General features: G+C 37.1%; 1 protein-coding gene across 1 annotated transcript in view; it reads right to left on the minus strand.

Moving 5' to 3' along the window:
* Nucleotides 1-19,358, minus strand: part of HDAC9 (histone deacetylase 9) — a 927,746-nt gene that overhangs the window by 138,474 nt on the left and 769,914 nt on the right. The window contains exon 22 of the mRNA XM_046020993.1: nucleotides 171-289. Coding sequence (XP_045876949.1) covers nucleotides 171-289 — 119 coding nt within the window. The remainder of the gene's footprint in view (nucleotides 1-170; nucleotides 290-19,358) is intronic.

Genomic DNA, 19,358 nt, shown 5'->3' on the forward strand with positions numbered 1-19,358 from the left:
ACAAACATCCTTACAGAGAGATGAATCTGACAAAGCAATAAATACAATCTGAATTATTTTCAAAAAGCCATACCTAAGTTTACTAGACACATGTAAAAGGCGCTATTTTAAAGACCTAAAAGAGATTATTATGTCTCAGCATTTCATAAATTTCTAAAAGATATACTCACATTTTGCTGTCACTTTGTACCCCCCCAGAGGAGGGGCATGGCCTTCTAATGCATCAAATCCAGCGGAAACTAGGACCATATCTGGATCAAACTCTTTGGCCACAGGCGTCACTACAGTCCTGCATAGTAAAAAGGCAACCAGTTACACATGGGAATGGTGAATACCTTTAAAAATTATGCAATGAAAATGACTTGGCACATCCTCAAGAACTTCCTAAGAATAAAGGGAAAAAGAAAATACTATTTGAATGGATCAAAAACTTATCATTTCCTTACTAGTGAATCACTGTTATTTTAGCATCCCAATTCAGTCTTTTTTCTTTCATCTTTTTTCCCTCTAAATTAAAAAAAAAAAATGCTTTGCAGGTACATTCTAAGCCCATCATATTACATGCACATCTGTGGCTGTTTTACCCCACCGCCTATAAAAAAGTGCTTCTTCCAAGGGAGTGACTAATGTTTTACAGAGGAAAGTCAAAGCTTTAGTGAAAACCCGGCTTGCTCCAGTTAGTGAGAACTTGGTGTAAATTTGAACTATAAATTTCTTTTGAGAAAAAGTTGCTTTTCCAACTTAAAAAAATTTTTTAAAAATATTTGTCATGGTAGGGGGTAACTCTTGCAAAGGAAAAATGCAAAATTCCTTTAATAAAATCCAGACTATAATGTTAAGTGAGTCCAAGGTCAGAGACACCAGGAATGTGTTAGTCTCATCCATGACAGCAACCCCTGCTGGCCCTACTCAGACACTTCAGCATCTACATCTTCAGCCTTCTCAGATCACCCTGACCTCTTTTTCCTTAGTGCTGGATTTGAAAGAAAATGACTAATGGATGCTACTGGGCTTTGTAAAATTAAAAAATTAATGTAGGCTTCAAGACCAACTGCCATTAAGACTCAAATTTCCAAAGACTATTTAATTAGAGGGGGAAAGTGCACACAATAGCAGATTTAAAAAAGTGGTAATGCCTCTGTTGTGTGTTTAGGAGAAATAACTGAACTAAATATTAAAATTGCTATCCTTAATAGTGACAAAATTGAGTTCTTTTCATTCTTTTAAGTTTATAGATTTCTCATATTTTTAAAGTGACCACATATTAGTTTTACACTTAAAAATTTAACAAGAAGTTGTTGAAATTATAAAACAAAAAAAAATATTTGAAATTCATAAATGAATGAAAAGATAGTTCTCAATTTAGTTTTTTGAGGATTCTCCATACTGTTTTCCATTGTGGCTAGACCCAATAGACAATTCTACCAACAGTACATAAAGTTTCCGTTTTCTCCACAACCATGCCAACATTTGTCGTCTATTTTTTATGACGGCCATCTAACAGACCTCAGGTAGTATCTCGTCATGGTGTTAATTTGCACATCCCTAATCATTAGTGATCTTGAGCATCATTTCACATACCTGTTGATCTTACGTATATCTTCTTTGGAAAATGTCTATTCAGATCCTTTGGCTCATTTTTTTAAAAATTGGGTTGTGTTATAAATGACTCTTAATCTCACAAAACAAACTGGGGGTTGCTGGGGAGAGGTGGGATTGGGAGAGGGGAAGGGGGCTATGGACATTGGGGAGGGGAGGTGAACCATAAGAAACTATGGACTCTGAAAAACAACCTGAGGGTTTTGAAGGGTCAGGGGTGGGAGGTTGGGGGAACAGGTGGTGGGTAATAGGGAGGGCACGTTTTGCATAGAGCACTGGGTGTTGTGCAAAAACAATGAATACTGTTATGCTGAAAAAAATAAAAAAAAAATTGGGTTGTGTTTTTTCTATTGAGTTGTATGAGTTCTTTATATGTTTTGGATATTAACCCCTTATCATAAGATATATAATTTGCAATTTTTTTCCCATTCCATGGGTTGTTTTTCACTTTGTTGATGGTTCCTTTGCTGGGCAGCATCTTTGAAGCCTGACATAGTCACACACACTTCTTATTTTGTTTCTTGCACTTTAGATATCATATCCAAGTAATTGTTACCAGAGCCTATATTAAGAAGCCTTATTCCTATGTTTCCTTCTAAGGGTTTCATGGTTTCAGGACTTACATTTAAGTGTTTAATCCATTTCAAGAATTTTTGTAAATAGTATAAGATATAGGTTCAGTTTCATTATTTTATGTGTGCATATCCAATTATCACAGCACCATTTATTGAAGAGACTGTCCTTTCTTCACTGAGTATTCTTGGCTTCCGTCTCAAATATTAGTTAACTGTATATGCTTGGGCTTATTTCTGGGCTCTGCATTCTGTCCCATTGTTCTATTTTTCTGTGCGTGTGTGTGCACACATGCTAATACCATACTATTTCGATTAACATAGCTTTATAGTATAGCTTGAAATCAAGAAGTATGATGCTTCCCACTTTGTTCTTTCTCAAGGTTTCTTTGACTATTTGGGGTCTTTGTGGTTCTATATACATTTTAGGAGTATTTTTTCCATCTCTGTAAAAATTGCCATTGGAATCTTGATAAGGATTGCAGTGAATCTATATATGGTATTTTATTATTTTTCACACTATTATAAATGGGATTATTTCTTTTTCAGAAGATTAGTATATAGAATACGCTACTGATTTTTGTATAGTAATTTTGTATCTTGTATACAAAATTTTGTATCTCGCAACGTTACTGAATGTACTCTTTAGATCTTTAAATAAACTATTTATTTGACAGAGAGAGTACAAGCACATGGAGTAGGAGGCAGAAGGAGAGGGAGAAGCAGACTCATTGCTAAGCAGAGAGCTTGATGTGGGGCTAAATGTGGTGCTAAATATGGGGTTTGATCCCAGGACCTGAGGATCATGACCTGAGCTGAAGGCAGACGCTTAATTGACTGAGTCATACAGGCGCCCCTGTGATGTCAGTTTTAACATCTCCTTTTGCACTTATAATTTTGATTTGGGTCTTTTCTCTTTTTTCCTTGGTCTAGATAACTGTGTTTGTCAATTCTGTTTATATCTTTCCGAAGGAGCAACTCTTACTTTGGTTAATCTTTTTTATTATTTTTTTCTGTTCTCTATTTCATTTATTTCTTTCCAATCTTCATTATTTCTTCCATTCTGCTAATTTTGGACCAAGTTTGTTCTTTTTCTAGTTCCTTAAGTTATAGAGTTAGGTATAGAGTTAAGTATAGAGTTTGATATCTTTCTTGCTTCTTAATGCAGGTGTTTATTATTTATTATTTATTTCCTTTAGAACTGCTTGTGCTGCATCCTGCAGAGCGTGATATGTTGTTTCCATTTTCATTTATCTGAAGAAAACTTTCTATTTCCCCCATTAATTTCTTCTTTGATTCACTCATTTTTCAGGACAGTGTTGTTTAATTTCCATTTGTTCATGAATTTTCCAGGTTTCTTCTTATCATTAATTTCTAGTTTCATGCCATTGGGTCAAAGAAGATAATCGGTAGGACTTTAATCTTCTTGAATTTGCTGACTTACATGTGTTCTAATGTATGGTCTATCCTGGAAAATGTTTCAGGTGCCCTTGAGAAGAATGTGTATTCTGTTGTTGCTGGATAGAATGTTCTATATACGTCTGTTACATCCATTTGGTCTATAGCATTGTTCAAGTCTGTTCTTTCCCTATTGATTCTGTCTGCAAGATCTACCTATTTTTAAAAGTGGGGTATTTAAAGTCCTCAACTATTATTGAATTACCATTTATTTCTCCTTTTAGCTCTGTTAGTTTTTGCTTTATATATTTAGGTAATCTAAGGATGGACACATAAGGATTTATAATTATTTTACCCTCTTGATGTATTGACCACCTTATCATTATATAGTGACCTTCTTTGTCTCCTTTTTGCCATTTTCAGTTTAAAGTCTATTTTGTCTGATAGAACTACTCTGCTTTTTTATGGTTACCATTTGCTTAAAATATTTCTTCCCATTATTTCACTCTCAGTCTATGCATGTCTTTAAAGGTAAAGTGAGTTTCTGTCTCTGTTAGGCAGAATATTTTTGGTTCTTTTACTTTTTCTTTTTTTTTCGTTCAGCCATTCTATGTATTTTAATTAGATAACTTAATCCATTATATTTATTTTTAAAATAAAAACATTAATTGAAGTATAACTGACATAGAATATTAAATTAGTTTTAAGTGTATAACAGTTGACTCAACAATTACATACATTAGGAAATGTTCATCACAATAAGTGTATTACAATATTATTGACTATATACCCTATGGTGTGCTTTTCGTCACCATGGCTTTTTTATTTTAAAACTGGGAGTCTGTATCTCTTAATCTCCTTCACATATTTCATCCATGCTTAAAGTAATTATTGATAAGGCATACTATTGCCATTTTGTTCTATTTTCTGGTTGTTTTGTAGATCCACTATCCCTTGTTTCTTATCCTGCTGTCTTTTTTGTGTGTGTTGATATGTTTTAGAATCAGTATGCTTTGACTTCTTTATTGTGTTCTTTTGTGCAATTACTATAGGATTTTCCCCTGCAGTTACTATGAGACTTACAGAAAACATCTTAAACTTATAACATTTTATTTTAAATCAATAATAATGTCAATAGATTTCATAAAATTAACACTTTTATTTCTTGTCCCCCTCAATTTCAGGTTATTGCTCTTACAACTGACTTTTTAAAATATATTGTGTAATTAGTAAGAGAGTATTGTAGGTTTGGCTATTTCCACTATGTTCTTTTTTTCTTTAACTTGTAAGCTAGAGTTGTGAGTTATGTGCCACTATTAACATATTGCAGAATCTAACTTTGGCTATATATTTACCATTACCAATGAGGTAATATTACCTTTTAATTTTTTTAGGTTGTCAATTGTTCTTTTGCTCCCACTCAAAGAACTCCCTTAAGCATTTCTTATAAGGCAGGTCTGGTGGTAATGAACTCCCTCAGCTTTTGTTTGTTCAGAAACATCTTTATCTCTTTGTTTCTGAATGACAGCTTCACCAGGTACAGAATTCCTGGCTGACAGCTTTTTTCTTTCAGTATTTTGAACATACTGTCCCATTCTCTTCTGGCTTGAAAAGTTTCTCTTGAAAAATTCGCTGATAGTCTTATTGGGATTCTCTTGTATAGAACGTCTCTTCTCTTGCTGTTCTTAAAACTCTTTGTTTTTGACTTTTGACAGTTTACTTACAAACTGGTATTTCAGTTTATCCCTATTTGTGTTCAACCAATTTGGGGTCTGTTGGGCCTCATGAATCTGGATGTCCATTTCTTTCCCCAGGTTTGGAACATTTTCAGTCTTTATTGTTTTAAATATATGTTCTGTCCCCTTTATCTTCTCTTCTCTTTCTAGAATTCCCATAATGTGAACATTGTTTCTTTTCATTGTGCCCCATAATTCTTATTGGCTTTCTTCTTCTTTTTATTTTTTTCCCACTCTTTTTGCACCTCTGGGTAATTTCCAATATCCAATTCTTTAGGTCACATATTCTTTCTTCTGCAATGTGGAGTCTACTTTTGAAACTCTCTTTTGAGTTTTTCAGTTCAGTTATTGTATTTTTCAATTCTAGGATTTTTTGGTTTTGATGGTCATTTCCTTGCTGACCTTTTCATTTTGTTCATGCACTGTTTTCCATAATTTCTTGAAGTTGTCTTTGTCTTCTTATAGTTCACTAACCTTCCATATGAGGATTATTCTGAATTCTCTGTCTGGCACTACACAGATCTCCATTTCTTTATAGAGACAATTACTGGAGCCTTATAAGTTTCGTTTGGTAGTATCACATTTACTTGGATTTTTTGTGAGCATTGATTGCTTATGTTGTTATCTGCATGTGTGAGTAATGATCCTCCTCTCTCAGACTTTACTGTTTTGCTTTGGCAGAGACTGTTCTTCACCAGTAAGCTCAGTTTGGGTCTGCAGGTTTGTCAACTGGTAATGTCCATGGGCAGATGCGGTCTGCTATTATGGTCTATTTTGGGGGAAAGGCAACTGTTTGAGCTCTGAGGATAGGGATGGAGAGGTGTGCCACTGGCTGAGAACAGCTGGGGTAAAACTGCTGCTTGGTTCCCTACCCACGTAAGGCTATAAGATGAGCTCCACAGTGGCCTGGATTCTCTAGCCCTGGCAAGGAAACACTATGAGAACAAGGGCCTGTATAGCTTGTTTGGTAAAATGAACTGAAATTGTGCCCCACAGGGTTAATGAGGATGAAACTGAAAGAAAATTTACAGCTTGGTTTCAGAGAACTGTTTCCCCCAGCTATTGTGCCTCTCAGACCCCACTAAAAATCCACTAGGTGTCTCTGTAGAAGCCTGGACTCAAGGTCAATGGACAATATTCTAGCTATGAACAAGTATGGCCCTGTATTCTTCACCTAAGATGAGCCCAAACCTTTTCCAGTTTATACCAGCTCTCAGAGCATAACCATAACTCCTTCTCCTTGTCCTAAGATAACCACCTGATGTCAAAGAGCTGAATTTTGCCTTGTTCTGATGTTAAGTGAACATGGGATGCATGTTACATCCATTTGCTAAGTGTGCATGCTCCATCTTTTCTTATGAATACTTGTAAGTTTCCTTGCCCTTTTTAAAGTCAGTATGTGTGTTGGGGCACCTGGGTGGCTCAGTCAGTTAAGCATCTGCCTTTGCCTCAGGTCATGATCCCAGGGTCCTGAGACTGAGGCCCTGTGCCAGGCTCTCCACTCAACAGGGAGTCTGCTTCTCCCTCACCCTCTGCCTTCCCCACAACTCATGTGTGCTCCCTCTCTCAAATAAATAAAATACTTAAAATCAGTATGTGTGTGATCTCAACTTCTATAATTATAAAAAGAAACTTGTTCTCTCCCCCTCAGGAAGGTGGATTTGAGGCTTGCCCTGCCACACCCATCTCCTCATTTGGCTGCCTCTAAAATAAATCATTCCCTTGCTACATACCTGACAATCAATCACACCAGTGATTGATTTTGTTATGCATCGGGCAGATGGACCTGCGTTCAGTTACAGAATCAAGCCAGAGTTTTCCCTGGTCAGTTGAATCTACCAGTTTTGCTCTGCAGATGGGGAAGCCACGGGCCATGCTCAAGTGCCAAATTTTTAAGTGTTGTACTAGGACTGTTGAACGGGCTATGCAATTTTCCATGTGCTCTGGTTAGGTTAACTGGTGAAACAGACTGAAGACTGCATTCAGCTATGAGTAAAGATAAAATTATGTTCCCCACAATGGTGCAGAAGGAAAAGCAGCTTGAAAGTCAAGTATAAAACTCTTTGTTGTCTTAATATAAGTCAATTAGCAACCTCCAAATCCCTGATCATACATGGCCACTGGATTTGCTATGCAAACTATCATCTCTGCCCACCCATCTCATGGTTTAAGTGCCACTGTGCTGCACAGTCTCCAGGAACTGTCTTTAGCTCTTCTTGTCAGATAGGATAGAAAAACACTCTCTACAGTAGGTGAAGCTGTCTCAGCTCCCTTGCCTGGGTGGCAGTGGGAAGGGCCAGGGTAGCTCCAGACAACATTCAATTTCCCAGATAGATTCTATCTTTTGGAAAGGTCTGGGAGCTACCCTTAGCCTTGGATATGAATTAATTCATCTTCCTGGATGGAAAGCTCCACTTCTGGTACTGGCTTTGCTTTGGGGGCAATCAGCTCTGCCTGCCCACCTCTCAGGATAAATGCCTTTGGGCCACAACTTCCAGGAACTGTCTCCAGCCTTTCTGGTCAAATGGGGCCAGAAGATACTTTCTGCAGTGGGTGGGACTGCATGCAATTCAACTCTTTGTCTAAGCCTTGGCAAACCTGGCTCTAGGGCCTACAAAACTCCTTTGAGGATCTGAATCAGGTGGATCTACACAGCATATTCTCTGGTCAGAGTGTACTCCTCACTTGGTTCTGCAGATGAGCAAAACCACTGGTCGGGACTACTACGTGGGTACCGCAGATATGAATGTGGGCTGCTCAAATCTGTGTTGTGGTTGTTGCAAGACCTTCCCTTCTCTACCACAGTCAGATTCTCAGTGGTTGTGCCCCACCGATTTCCCTATAATCCCTGTGGTGTGAGATCAGAGTAGGGGCTCCTGCAAAACAATCCACAGTGTTGAGGTATTGTCCCCTCTGGATTCTCTTTTCCCACTAAAGGAACCAGAGGCTTGGGGGAGACCTCTCTGTGTGGTGATGTGCCATCCTGGGTTAAGAGCAATGTGGTCAATTTGTAGCCACTTCTCTTACTTTTCTAATGCAGTCTATCTTGGTCTCTGTAGTGCAGTGTAGTGCTTCAGTTTTACCCCATGTTCTAGAATACTCTCAGTGGTGTCTTTCCCTTGGATACTTGTTAGTTGTTCTTGTGAGGGGGAGCAAAGTCACGGACAACCTGTGTACCCATGTTGATTATGTCATTAGTTGGGAAACTTGTCCAAATTTAGAATCTCCTATCCATTCAAACTGCCAATCAAAATTGAGAGTAGAATAATCAAGTTTCAGACATTCAAACTCTTAAAAAAAATAGTATCTCAAAAACTTTAAAAAAAGGTGGGGGATAAGGGGCACCTTGCTGGCTTAGTTGGTGGAGTATATAACTTTGGTCTCAGGGCTGTGAGTTTGAGACCCATGTTGGGTGTAGAGATCACTTAAAAAAATAAAATCTTGGAGCACCTGGGTGGCTCAGTCAGTTAAGCATCTGCCTTCGGCTCAGGTCATGATCTCGGGGTCTAGGGATGGAACCCTGTATCCAGATCCCTGCTCAGCATGGAGTTTACTTCTCTCTCTCTGGCCCTCTCCTCTACTTATGCTCATTCTCCCTCTCAAATAAATACATAAATAAAATCTTAAAAAAGATAAAATAGGGGTGCCTGAATGGCTCAGCTGGTTAAGCGTCTGCCTTCGGCTCAGGTTGTGGTCCCAAGATGCTGGGATGGAGCCCTGTGGTTGGCTCCCTGCTCAGCAGGGATCCTGTTTCTCCCTGCCTGATGCTCCCCCTGCTTGTGTGTCTGTGCGTTCTATCAAACAAATAAAATCTTTGAAAAAATCTTAAAAAAAATAAAATGACATCTCTCACAAATATTTCATAGGAAGGTATTCGCTGATATACTCCATTAAAATGAAGGCATAAACTATGAAAGAGTAAGACACAAATCATTCAACCTGTCAAAACATTTTTTTAAACATCATTTTTTGCCAAAATTGAAAGAAAATTACTCTTACTTTAGACAAAATAGGAGAAATGTCCGTGGAATGGAATAGGTTTCGTTTTAATGCAACTATTTTGTTAATAAAGACATCTTACCCACTTATAGGAGAATTAGTTCTATTTATCCATATATCTCAAAATATACAGAATCTACTAGCTTCTATGCGAAGAAAATGTCACTTTTATTATATACATCATTCCTGAATTCACAAAATTCACAAAAATTGCAATTTCACACAGGCTTTCAAAATGCTCTATCTTGCAGGACTAATCCCATATACATCATTCCTGAATTCACAAAATTCACAAAAATTGCAATTTCACACAGGCTTTCAAAATGCTCTATCTTGCAGGACTAATCCCATATACTTGAATTTACTCCAAAAATTTTTAAAAATGGAAAATGAGAAAAACATACATGCCCAGAATTGTGTCTGAGTGGTAGACGTTTGCTGAATGAATTAATGATGCATAATTCTAAGAGTTGTGATGCAATGCTATAATATATGCTGTGTACTGAAGAAATACATGGTATCAGGTGTTTAACAGTGGCATTGGTAAGGTTCAGTCATTTATTTCAACAAGTATATAATGAGTGTCTACTATGTTACAAACTCTTTTGCCTTAAAGACATGCTAAATTTTGAACTGAATCTTTATTTTCCTATCGTTGACTTCAAAGTATTTTATGCTCAGTTCTCTGATAAACTGATGAAACTAAGACACCACAGATCTCTTATTGTGGCAATTATTTTAGCAATGTATGTCAAAGTGTTTGTGCTCTTCTGTTTATGCCAGTGTAGACTAATTTTTAATTCAAAAGGTCTATAATGTCTGAAAGATTGATGAAAGATTAAAAAGCACATTTGGGTAAACATAAATAAGAAAAACTGTAATTTTTCTTAAATAGAACAAATCCTCATAGGCATTCATTTAAAATTTTAACTGAACATTTAAGTTTTCTGGTTAAAGATAACAAACAAAGCATGTGTTTGTCTCCCATCTTTCCCTATATCCCACTTATAGGAAAGCATAAGGAAAAAAAAAAAAAATATATATATATATATAAATTCATGGTTTTAAATATATATCAGGCAAACAGTCACAGAGATAACCTTAGGTATGTGTGTATGTGTGTATGCACAGGTTAGTATGTATTTCCTAAAATCAATGGCAGCCTAGTAGTAAAGAGCACCATTAGTACCCAGATCTTGTTTTCTAATATTGACCTCCAATAAAAGGATCCAAGGATCCTTGGAAAGGTGGTTGATTCCAACACTGTGTTAGGGAAAACACCAGCTATTTCTGAACATCTTGTGGTGATAGAAAATAATGAAATGCTCAATTAAAGATAAGGACATGTCAATAGAGCATACAACCTAACGTGAAAGAGCTCTCAATGGCCAAATCTATGACAATCTGAGGAACAAAACGACTAATGACAGTATTGGATTATAATCAATAGAGTCAAGTAAGTATCTGTGTGTCCACAGAGAGACTAAAAAATAATGGAATAGAGAAGAAATAGCTCTGCCTTAAAGAAAACTTTCAGCTAAGAAGTATAGAAGAAATGAAGGAAATAGAAAATCACTGTTTGAAGAAGACAGAAATAACTGGTACAGGCAAGGGCCATGGAAGGATGCTGAAATTATTGGGTAATAGTTTTCAAAGAAAGATGCTGTTTGCATAATATCTACCAAACTATCTTTCCCAAGATATTCTAAAGAAAAAAAAACTTTAAAATGAAGAAATCTGCAGATACCATAATAAAGTCATCAAGGTTAATATCCCTTATGATAAGACATGTCAACATCAATAGTCCCTGATAGGATACATGAGAAAGGCTGAGTAAGTTCTATAGTATTCTTGTAAATTTATATATATAACCTCAAATCTAATAATGAGAAAACATCAGGCAAACCTAAATTGAAGGACATTTGACTAAATAACTAACCAGTATACTTAAAAGTCATGACTAGAAAGAAATAAGGAAAGATTAAGGAATTGGTACAGACTGGAGGAGACTAAGGAGACATGACATCAAAGTGCAGTGTAAGATTCTAGATTGAATCCTACAATAGGAAAAGGACATTAGTGGACAAACTGCAGTCTCATATAAAAATCAGTGACCTAACTAACAGTATTGTACAAATTTAATTTCTTGAAAATATCTAACATCAGGGGAAACTGAGTGTAGGATGTATGAGAAGTTAGTGCTATCCTTACAACTTGCCTGGAAATCCAACAGTATTTTAAAATAAAATGTTACCAAGTATCAGAATACAAAAAAAAATAATAATTTATGACAACAAAAGAGGAAAGAAGGAAAGAAGGAAAAATTTACAGAGATTTTTTAGAAAAGATATATTTACTTATTTTAGAGAGAGAGAGTGTACAAGTTTGAGGGGTAGAGAGGGAGAGGGAGAGACAGAATCTGAAACAGACGCCCACTGAGCGCAGAGCCTGATGCTGGGCTGTACTCAGGGCTTGACACAGGACTGGATCTCAAGACTCTGAGAGTATGACCTGAGCTGAAATCAAGAGTCAGACACTTAACTGACTGAGCCACCCCAGCACCCCAACAGAGATTTTTTTTAACAAATTCCTAGAAGAGAGAAATTGACTAGGTACACACTGAAAAAAAAAAAAAAAAAAGAAAAGAAACAAACAAAAGCTACTATCCTGCATACACCCTCACGGGACCACAGAAGAAATGGGAGATACTCCCACCCAATGGAACTCCAGTAAAGATCATGTGTGGTAAAAGAAAAGAGGCAAGACTGAAAAGAAGAGATTAAAGAAATGCTAGTTGGTTAAGAAGACCAGAACTATATCTCAACACCTTAATTACCTTGCCTCTCTTTACCAGCAACTATCTTACCAGGCAGAACATTCAAATGATTCTTTTAAGAAAAGAAGGTGTGGGGAGAAAGCCAAAGCTTCTAGTGTAGATACTGTTGCCCCAAAATACAGTCTTCCTTATTTTGTCATTTAGGGAGATTCAGAGACCATGAGCCATCTTCTGGAATGCTAACCCCAAAGTGGGGCTTGGCGGTCCACGTACTCCATCCCATACCAACTGATACAGAGCTCCCATTTGACCCATTTATACAACCACAGGAAAATCTGACACCAGTTACTACTTTCAAAAAACCATCAATGGCAAAGCAGAAATTTCCTGGCATATAAGGAGCACCAGTAGTATAAAGAAAAAAAAAAAAAAGATTAAAATAAACATAAATATAAATAACTCTGAAGAAATCAGAGATAGTTCAGGCAACAGAAATAATAACCTCAAAGAGATTCAGAAAAATATTTTATCTTTAAAATGCAGATATGATTTGATATGAAAGAGAAACATCAAAGAACAAAGGAAGCAATTAATGATAAAAACTGTAATTGCAGAAACTAATAGAAGCTCTGAAAAAATAAAATTAAAGTAATTCCTCCTAAATGGAAGCAAACAGACAAAACATAAGTGGGACAATATGAGACAAAAAGGATTAATGCAGAAGTCTTATCTTTAAACAACAGGGTCCCTAAGAATGCTGAGAAAGAGGGGAGGAAATTTTCAACTAATAACAGAAGATAATTCTTAGGAACTGAAAAATGACTTAAGGCTACATATTTGGTAAGTCCAACTGATGCAAAACCTTATGCATAAAAGCATATACACACTTTTATACATATTCTCATGAAACTTCAAAACCCCAGGGATCCTTAAGAAAGAAGAAAGTCATACTCAAAAGAGATCAAGAAGGAGACTGACATCAGAGTCCCAATCAGCAACAGTGAATACTCTCACATTCTGAGGGAAATTATTTTTAAACTCTAATTCTGCTTCTAGCTATTACTACTACTATTCAAGTATGTTAAATTAAATAAGAATACTTTAAGACATATAAGGACTCAGAAATTTAATTCCAAGACACCCTTTCTTTCTTTTTTTTTAAATATTTATTTTTATTTGTTTATTTACAGCATAACAGTGTTCATTGTTTTGGCATCACACCCAGTGCTCCATGCAGTACGTGCCCTCCCTATTACCCACCACCTGGTTCCTCAACCTCCCACCCCCCCCCACCCCCCTGCCGCCCCTTCATAACCCTCTGGTTGTTTTTCAGAGTCCATAGTCTCTCATGGTTCATCTCCCCTTCCAGTTTCCCACAACTCCCTCTCCTCTCCATCTCCCCATGTCCTCCATGTTATTTGTTATGCTCCACAAATAAGTGAGACCATATGATACTTGACTCTCTCTGCTTGACTTATTTCGCTCAGCATAATTTCTCCAAGACACCCTTTCTGAATAACTTATTTAAGAATGTACTTCTGTAAATCAAGGAAGTAAATCAAAGAAACAGAGAAGCATAGGACTAAAGTACTGTATGTATCACAGGAGAATGACAGAGTCCAAGAACCTGATGATTTGTACATGTATTTCTTTGCTAGAAAACAAACTACTAAAGCAATAATGATAGCGTATCTGCTTTCTCATCTCCAACTGACCACTGGAGATTCTGTCATAGGAGAAAGGAATCCCATTTTGGTTTTATTTCTGTGAACTGTGATTCTAATCAGAATCTCCTCAGTTGGAATCAGATCTCTGGATTCATTTCATCTCTAGTCAATGGACAAAGAATTGATTGCACTGACATTTAATCATGTGCTTTATTTAGGCTGAGTCAAGCTAGCGATTTCCCATGATTCACCGAGGTGTGTGTGAAGTAAACATACACGATGCTGTCCACTCATATGGCATGCTCAGTGCAGGGGAGCACAGATTTGGCTTTGAGAAAAACAAAAGTTAGATTCTTCAGCCTTAAGCACAAAATTTAAAGCATTTCAAAGCTTTATAATCTACAGAATTATCGATATTTTTGTAGACTTTCAGAAGTCTTTTATTGAGCCCCTGTTGTATCAGAGGCACTGGGATTGTGTTGAGATTCAAAGATAAGAACAAATTGTAGTTCTGCCCTAAAGGAGTTCATAACTTAGAAGGACACATGTTTTTGCAGTATGGCATGGCACAAGCTCAGTCACAATGTACCAAAAGACAGAAGGGCAGTCAACAGGGATGAAGAGTATAAAGAAAGTCCTCCAGAAGAAAAAACATGAAAAATGAATTTGGACATTAGTATAAGAGGTTGGCAGGAAGAAAAAAGTAGAGAGAGCAGTTCAGGCAGATGGACTAGCAAGGGAAAAGTTGTGGGCATTTGAAAGGGCATGGAGACTCGTGACAAATACTTTGATAAGACTAGAGCATATGGTACATATGGGGTAGCAGTAGCAGAGAACGTTATAAAAGGCATGCAGTACCCAGCCCTGGCTGAAAGAGGACCAGGAGAGCTTGATGTTGAAGAAACCAGGGGCCATGAGATGGTGGTGACAAGTGTTTGAGGAACTGGAAAGTTGACTGAAGTATCAGTGCATCACACAGTTCATTCAATTCATTTTCTTTACTCATCAAACCTTTACCAGCTTCCTGGGATATTCCATGCACTACTGTAGGTAGGGTTTATAGCAAACAAAGTCCCCGATCTCTTGCCTTCACTGAGTTTACATTCTAATGGAGGAGAAAGATAGTGTATAAATAAACAAGAAGGCATGTAAGTAAGGGTTACGGTGAAAAATAAACATGAAGTCACGGGAGGTGGTGCAAGTTATGTATGGATACGGAGAAGGCCGCTCTGAGCTGGTGACAGTGGAACAAAGCTGCACTGTATGAAGTGAGGAGGTAGATCAAGTGATTTATGAGTGAAAAACACTGGCCTGTGGGAATAGTAAATGCACAGGACTTGAAGTGGGAGGTCTTTTGTGTATTCGCAGGACCACAAGGAGGCAATTATGGCTGATATCGAATAAATAAAGGAAAGACAGTTGGAAATGGGGTCAGAAAGGTTGCATAAGGCCAGTTCACACAGGGCCTCATAGGCCATTGTAAGGACTTTGGGTTTCATTCTGAACAAGAAAGGAAACTGGAAAGTTTTGGGTAGAACAGTGACAAGATCTGATTTATATCATTTCTGTCCTCATCAACTAAGCTAAGTATTAAAGTGCCTTTCAGAATTAAGAGGTGTTTTTGACCTCTGAGGTAGCAGATTCTGATCCCCTATATAATTTATAATGGTGTATTATAATCATGTAAATATGAATTACAGGTCAAAATTCAAGCCTACACTTTTCCTTGTATTTTGATTGAAGGTTACCACTTAAATGTATCAGATTATAAAACTGCATATTTTCTTTCTTTTTTTTTTAAAGATTTTATTTATTTATTTGACAGAGAGATAGAGAGCACAAATAGGCAGAGCAGCAGGCAGAGGGAGAGGGAGAAGCAGGCTATCTGCTGAGCAGGAAGCCCGATGTGGCACTCGATCGTAGGACCCTGAGATCATGACCTGAGCTGAAGGCAGCCACTTAACTAATAAGCCACCCAGGTGCCCCCAAAACTGACATTTTCAAATGGTACAAGGACTTCTGTTCCTTTTAGATTTTTCTCACAAAAACAAAATGCACATTACAGTGTGCACACTTTTTCATCCATCTGTATATGTTTGTGCATGAAGAGAAGGAGAAGGATGCTCCCAAGAAAAACTTTTCGTAACAGTTCACGCTTGGACAAATGATGAAGGCAGCGTATCAAGGAACAGCTGCTAAACAGATTCTAGGCAGTGATTGTGGTGGCTCGTGCTTCAGGATGTCCTTCAGTACCTCACTCATCACTAGATCAGCCCCCTTTGGGGGATGCACCAAGGGAAGGGATATTATGGATATTTGTGGAAGAAGGTCAGCTCTGGAAGCTCTAAGCACACCAGGTATACTGGTGTTGTCTACCAGACCCACCAGTCCCAACTTCAGTAAGTCCTGCTCTTCCTCCTTAATTCCCACCTTCCATTTCCTCACACACCCAAAAAAGACACACTCACACATATATTGTCCCTTTCTATCACCACCTTCTGTTTTCTTTATTGCCTTACTTTTTCATGTTCAGAAGTTCCTTTTCTCTTATACCCATCTCCAGTCCATTATGAAAGCCTTTTCTCTACACATTCAAACTATATCCCGTAACCTACTGCATCTCAACACTTCCTTTGCCATCACCCTCGCCTATGCCAACACCTCTTATCTCAATTAGAACATCAGCCTCCTAGGAGGTACCCCTATTATCTCTTTTACCTATTATCTCTTTTACTTAGCACTCCATTCTCAACACAGCAGCAGGTTGTTATGTTTAGCATATCTGATCCCAGCTATTTTTCTCAGGGTAAAAGTGAAGGTTTTTTAAGTGGCTCACAAGTCTCTGCACAATGAGGCTGCCCAGCATCGATCTGATCCCATCTCTTACAACAGTCCGCCAGGATTCCATTCACAAACAGTATGGATGTATTCTAGCCATCAGGATTTTTACACTGCTACTCCCTCTGCCTGGAGTGCTCTTTCCCAGATGGATAACTCCCTCCCCTCCTTCAAATCTTTGCTCAGGTATCATGAACAAAGGGCAGTAAGACCTTTTCCTGATACTTTCCCCCACACTTACCCCACCTCCTTCATTCCTAACTTTTTTATTCTGCTCTTTTTACCCCGTAACACTTACTATCTTCCAAAGTGATACGTGATTTACTTATTATGTTCAGTGTGTATTTTATTATCTGATTCTCCCCAGTAGATGCAAGTTCCCCAAGGGAAGAAGTTGTTTGCCTCTTTGTTGAAAGATGTATCCCATAGACCTAAAATAGTACTTCCCACATGGTGGGTACTCAATAAATAGTTGTTGAACGGAATGCCAAATGATAACCTCTCTGGTTTTTCATGGTTTTGGCTCAGGTTTTCTTAGTCCCTCACTCTTCTTCAGCCTCTGCTCATTTCACAAATATATTTAAAATGCTTCTTTTAGTAAAAGGCCATCTACATTTCTTTTGTCATGTCATTGTATATGAGCTTTGAGTCTAATCATCAAATAATCCCAAGTTCCTCTCTTGGCCAGCTGCTTACAAAACTGTCCAAGCATAAAAACAGAATAGGGATAATTATAAGAATGTGCAAAAATCCATTTAATTAATATTTAATCTAGACATTATACTAATGAGAAAAAAGGAAAAATGGGACTAGAAAGTCTTCACAACTTCAGAAGATGTAGTGTATACATGGATTCTATTTCCTCATATAATGTTCTGTTTTCCTCTCAGGGGATCTATATGGCTTTTTCTGCTTCAATAATTCTGCTCAATATGAATTTCCTCTTATCTTAACCTATTTCTGTTGACCAATTTAGATATGATTCTCAGTGTCTAGTTGTTTTATATTTGTACATATTAAGCATTAAAACAGGAACTCTGCCAGTGCAAAAGACATTATTCTCTGACCATTTTGCTTTGATGAGCACTACAACATTGCATGAAAGAGAGGGAGAAGGGGAAGGTGGGGTTTCTACAAAAGCCTTCAAAAAAGGGGACCAAATTCCACAATGTTTTCCACTGCATACCACCTCAAAATTGAATTATCTAGCTTTGGTGTACAACTGTAATGAAGTAGGAAGATTGATGGACAACCAACTCAATAATACCTGGTTTCTGTTCTTGCCACTCCTAATTGTATGACCTTAGTAAACTGTCTTTCCTCAAGTATTAGTTTCGTCAACAAAAAAAATGGAGCTTCACTTAGATGGTCTCTGAAGTAACATGCATTTTAAAAGAATGTTTTTAAAAGAATGAAACTTTGATGAGAACAAGAAAACTATGTATGAACAGCACTTTCAAAAGCATAATAGGTCTAAGATCTCATATTACTTCATTTAAATATATGTGTATATCATAATAGCTCATAATATATTCTAATAGGAATATGTATATTCTAACTAAATATGTGCATACATGTACTTAATGCAATAATATTTATATATTCCTAGTCTAAAAGTTTATTCTTTTAATTAGAGCTCCAAATGTGACATTTGGATTATTTTTTCAGAATATTAAAATGCCAATGCTAAGTTTAGAATTCTGTCATTAAAAAAGAATGAAGAGTTGAAGGGACTAAGGGACTTTCCTTACCTAAGATGTGTCATGTGAACAGTAATAGTTCTTACTGATTCAGAGATATTACTCAATGTGTCTTTGAACTGAGAGTTGGGAGGAAAATCTTTCTAAACAGTTGCTCTTCCTGGCTTTGGGACACTGTCAGTGAAGGTCATGTTATTATACTCATGGTATTATATTTTCTATTCCTCTGAATATGGAATGATGCTGGCTTCCTAAGCAAAATCCTATACTCAGGCATAACAAGCTGGGAAAAATTACATATTGCTAGTTTATCAAAATGGATAAAGTGAATCTTATGTAATTACCATAGAAACATAGTGGTAATGGAATTAACAGATTTTGCTTTTGTTGAACTTGATGTCAAAACTTAGTCTAAAAAAAATTAACAGAGCAGAATTAGGAAACTCTGAGACAGGATTAGATTGGAGTTTCTAGAAGTCACTTACGAGCTAATACTAAAATTTTATTGAAATAAACCTTCTTTTGCTTTGAAATATAAAATGAAATGCACGTATGTTTAAAAATGTCCCTTCCCAGTCACTATGAAAGTATATAAATACTGTGTATTTTAATATGCTAAAACTGTGGCTATAAATTTGCAATATCGGTTTTCAAGAAATATTTTATTTTTTAATTTTTTTTTAAAGATCTTATTTATTTGAGAGAGAGACAGTGAGAGAGAGCACAAGCGGGGAAGAGAGGGAGAAGTGGGCTCCCAGCTGAGCAGGGAGCCCCATGCAGGGTTAATCTTTAGGACCCTGAGATCACAACCCCAGCCAAAGGCAACAGCTTATCCAACTGAGCCACCCAGGTACCCATCAAGATATATTTTATTATGATTCCAAATGTGGGTCTAGTAACTTGTGGATGATCTTAGGTGTTAATTTCCTAAGTACTGCTAAATCAGTTCTAAATTTGTAAAAGCTAGGGCTTTGCCACTATCCACTGAACAAAGGACTGAGTCCTAGGTAACCAATGCTGAGCCAAAACAGAAAGGACCAATAACTTCTCTAGGGTAATGCACTAGAACTATG

The sequence above is a fragment of the Meles meles genome, chromosome 10 (genome assembly GCF_922984935.1).
Source record: "Meles meles chromosome 10, mMelMel3.1 paternal haplotype, whole genome shotgun sequence".
Lineage (NCBI taxonomy): Eukaryota > Metazoa > Chordata > Mammalia > Carnivora > Mustelidae > Meles > Meles meles.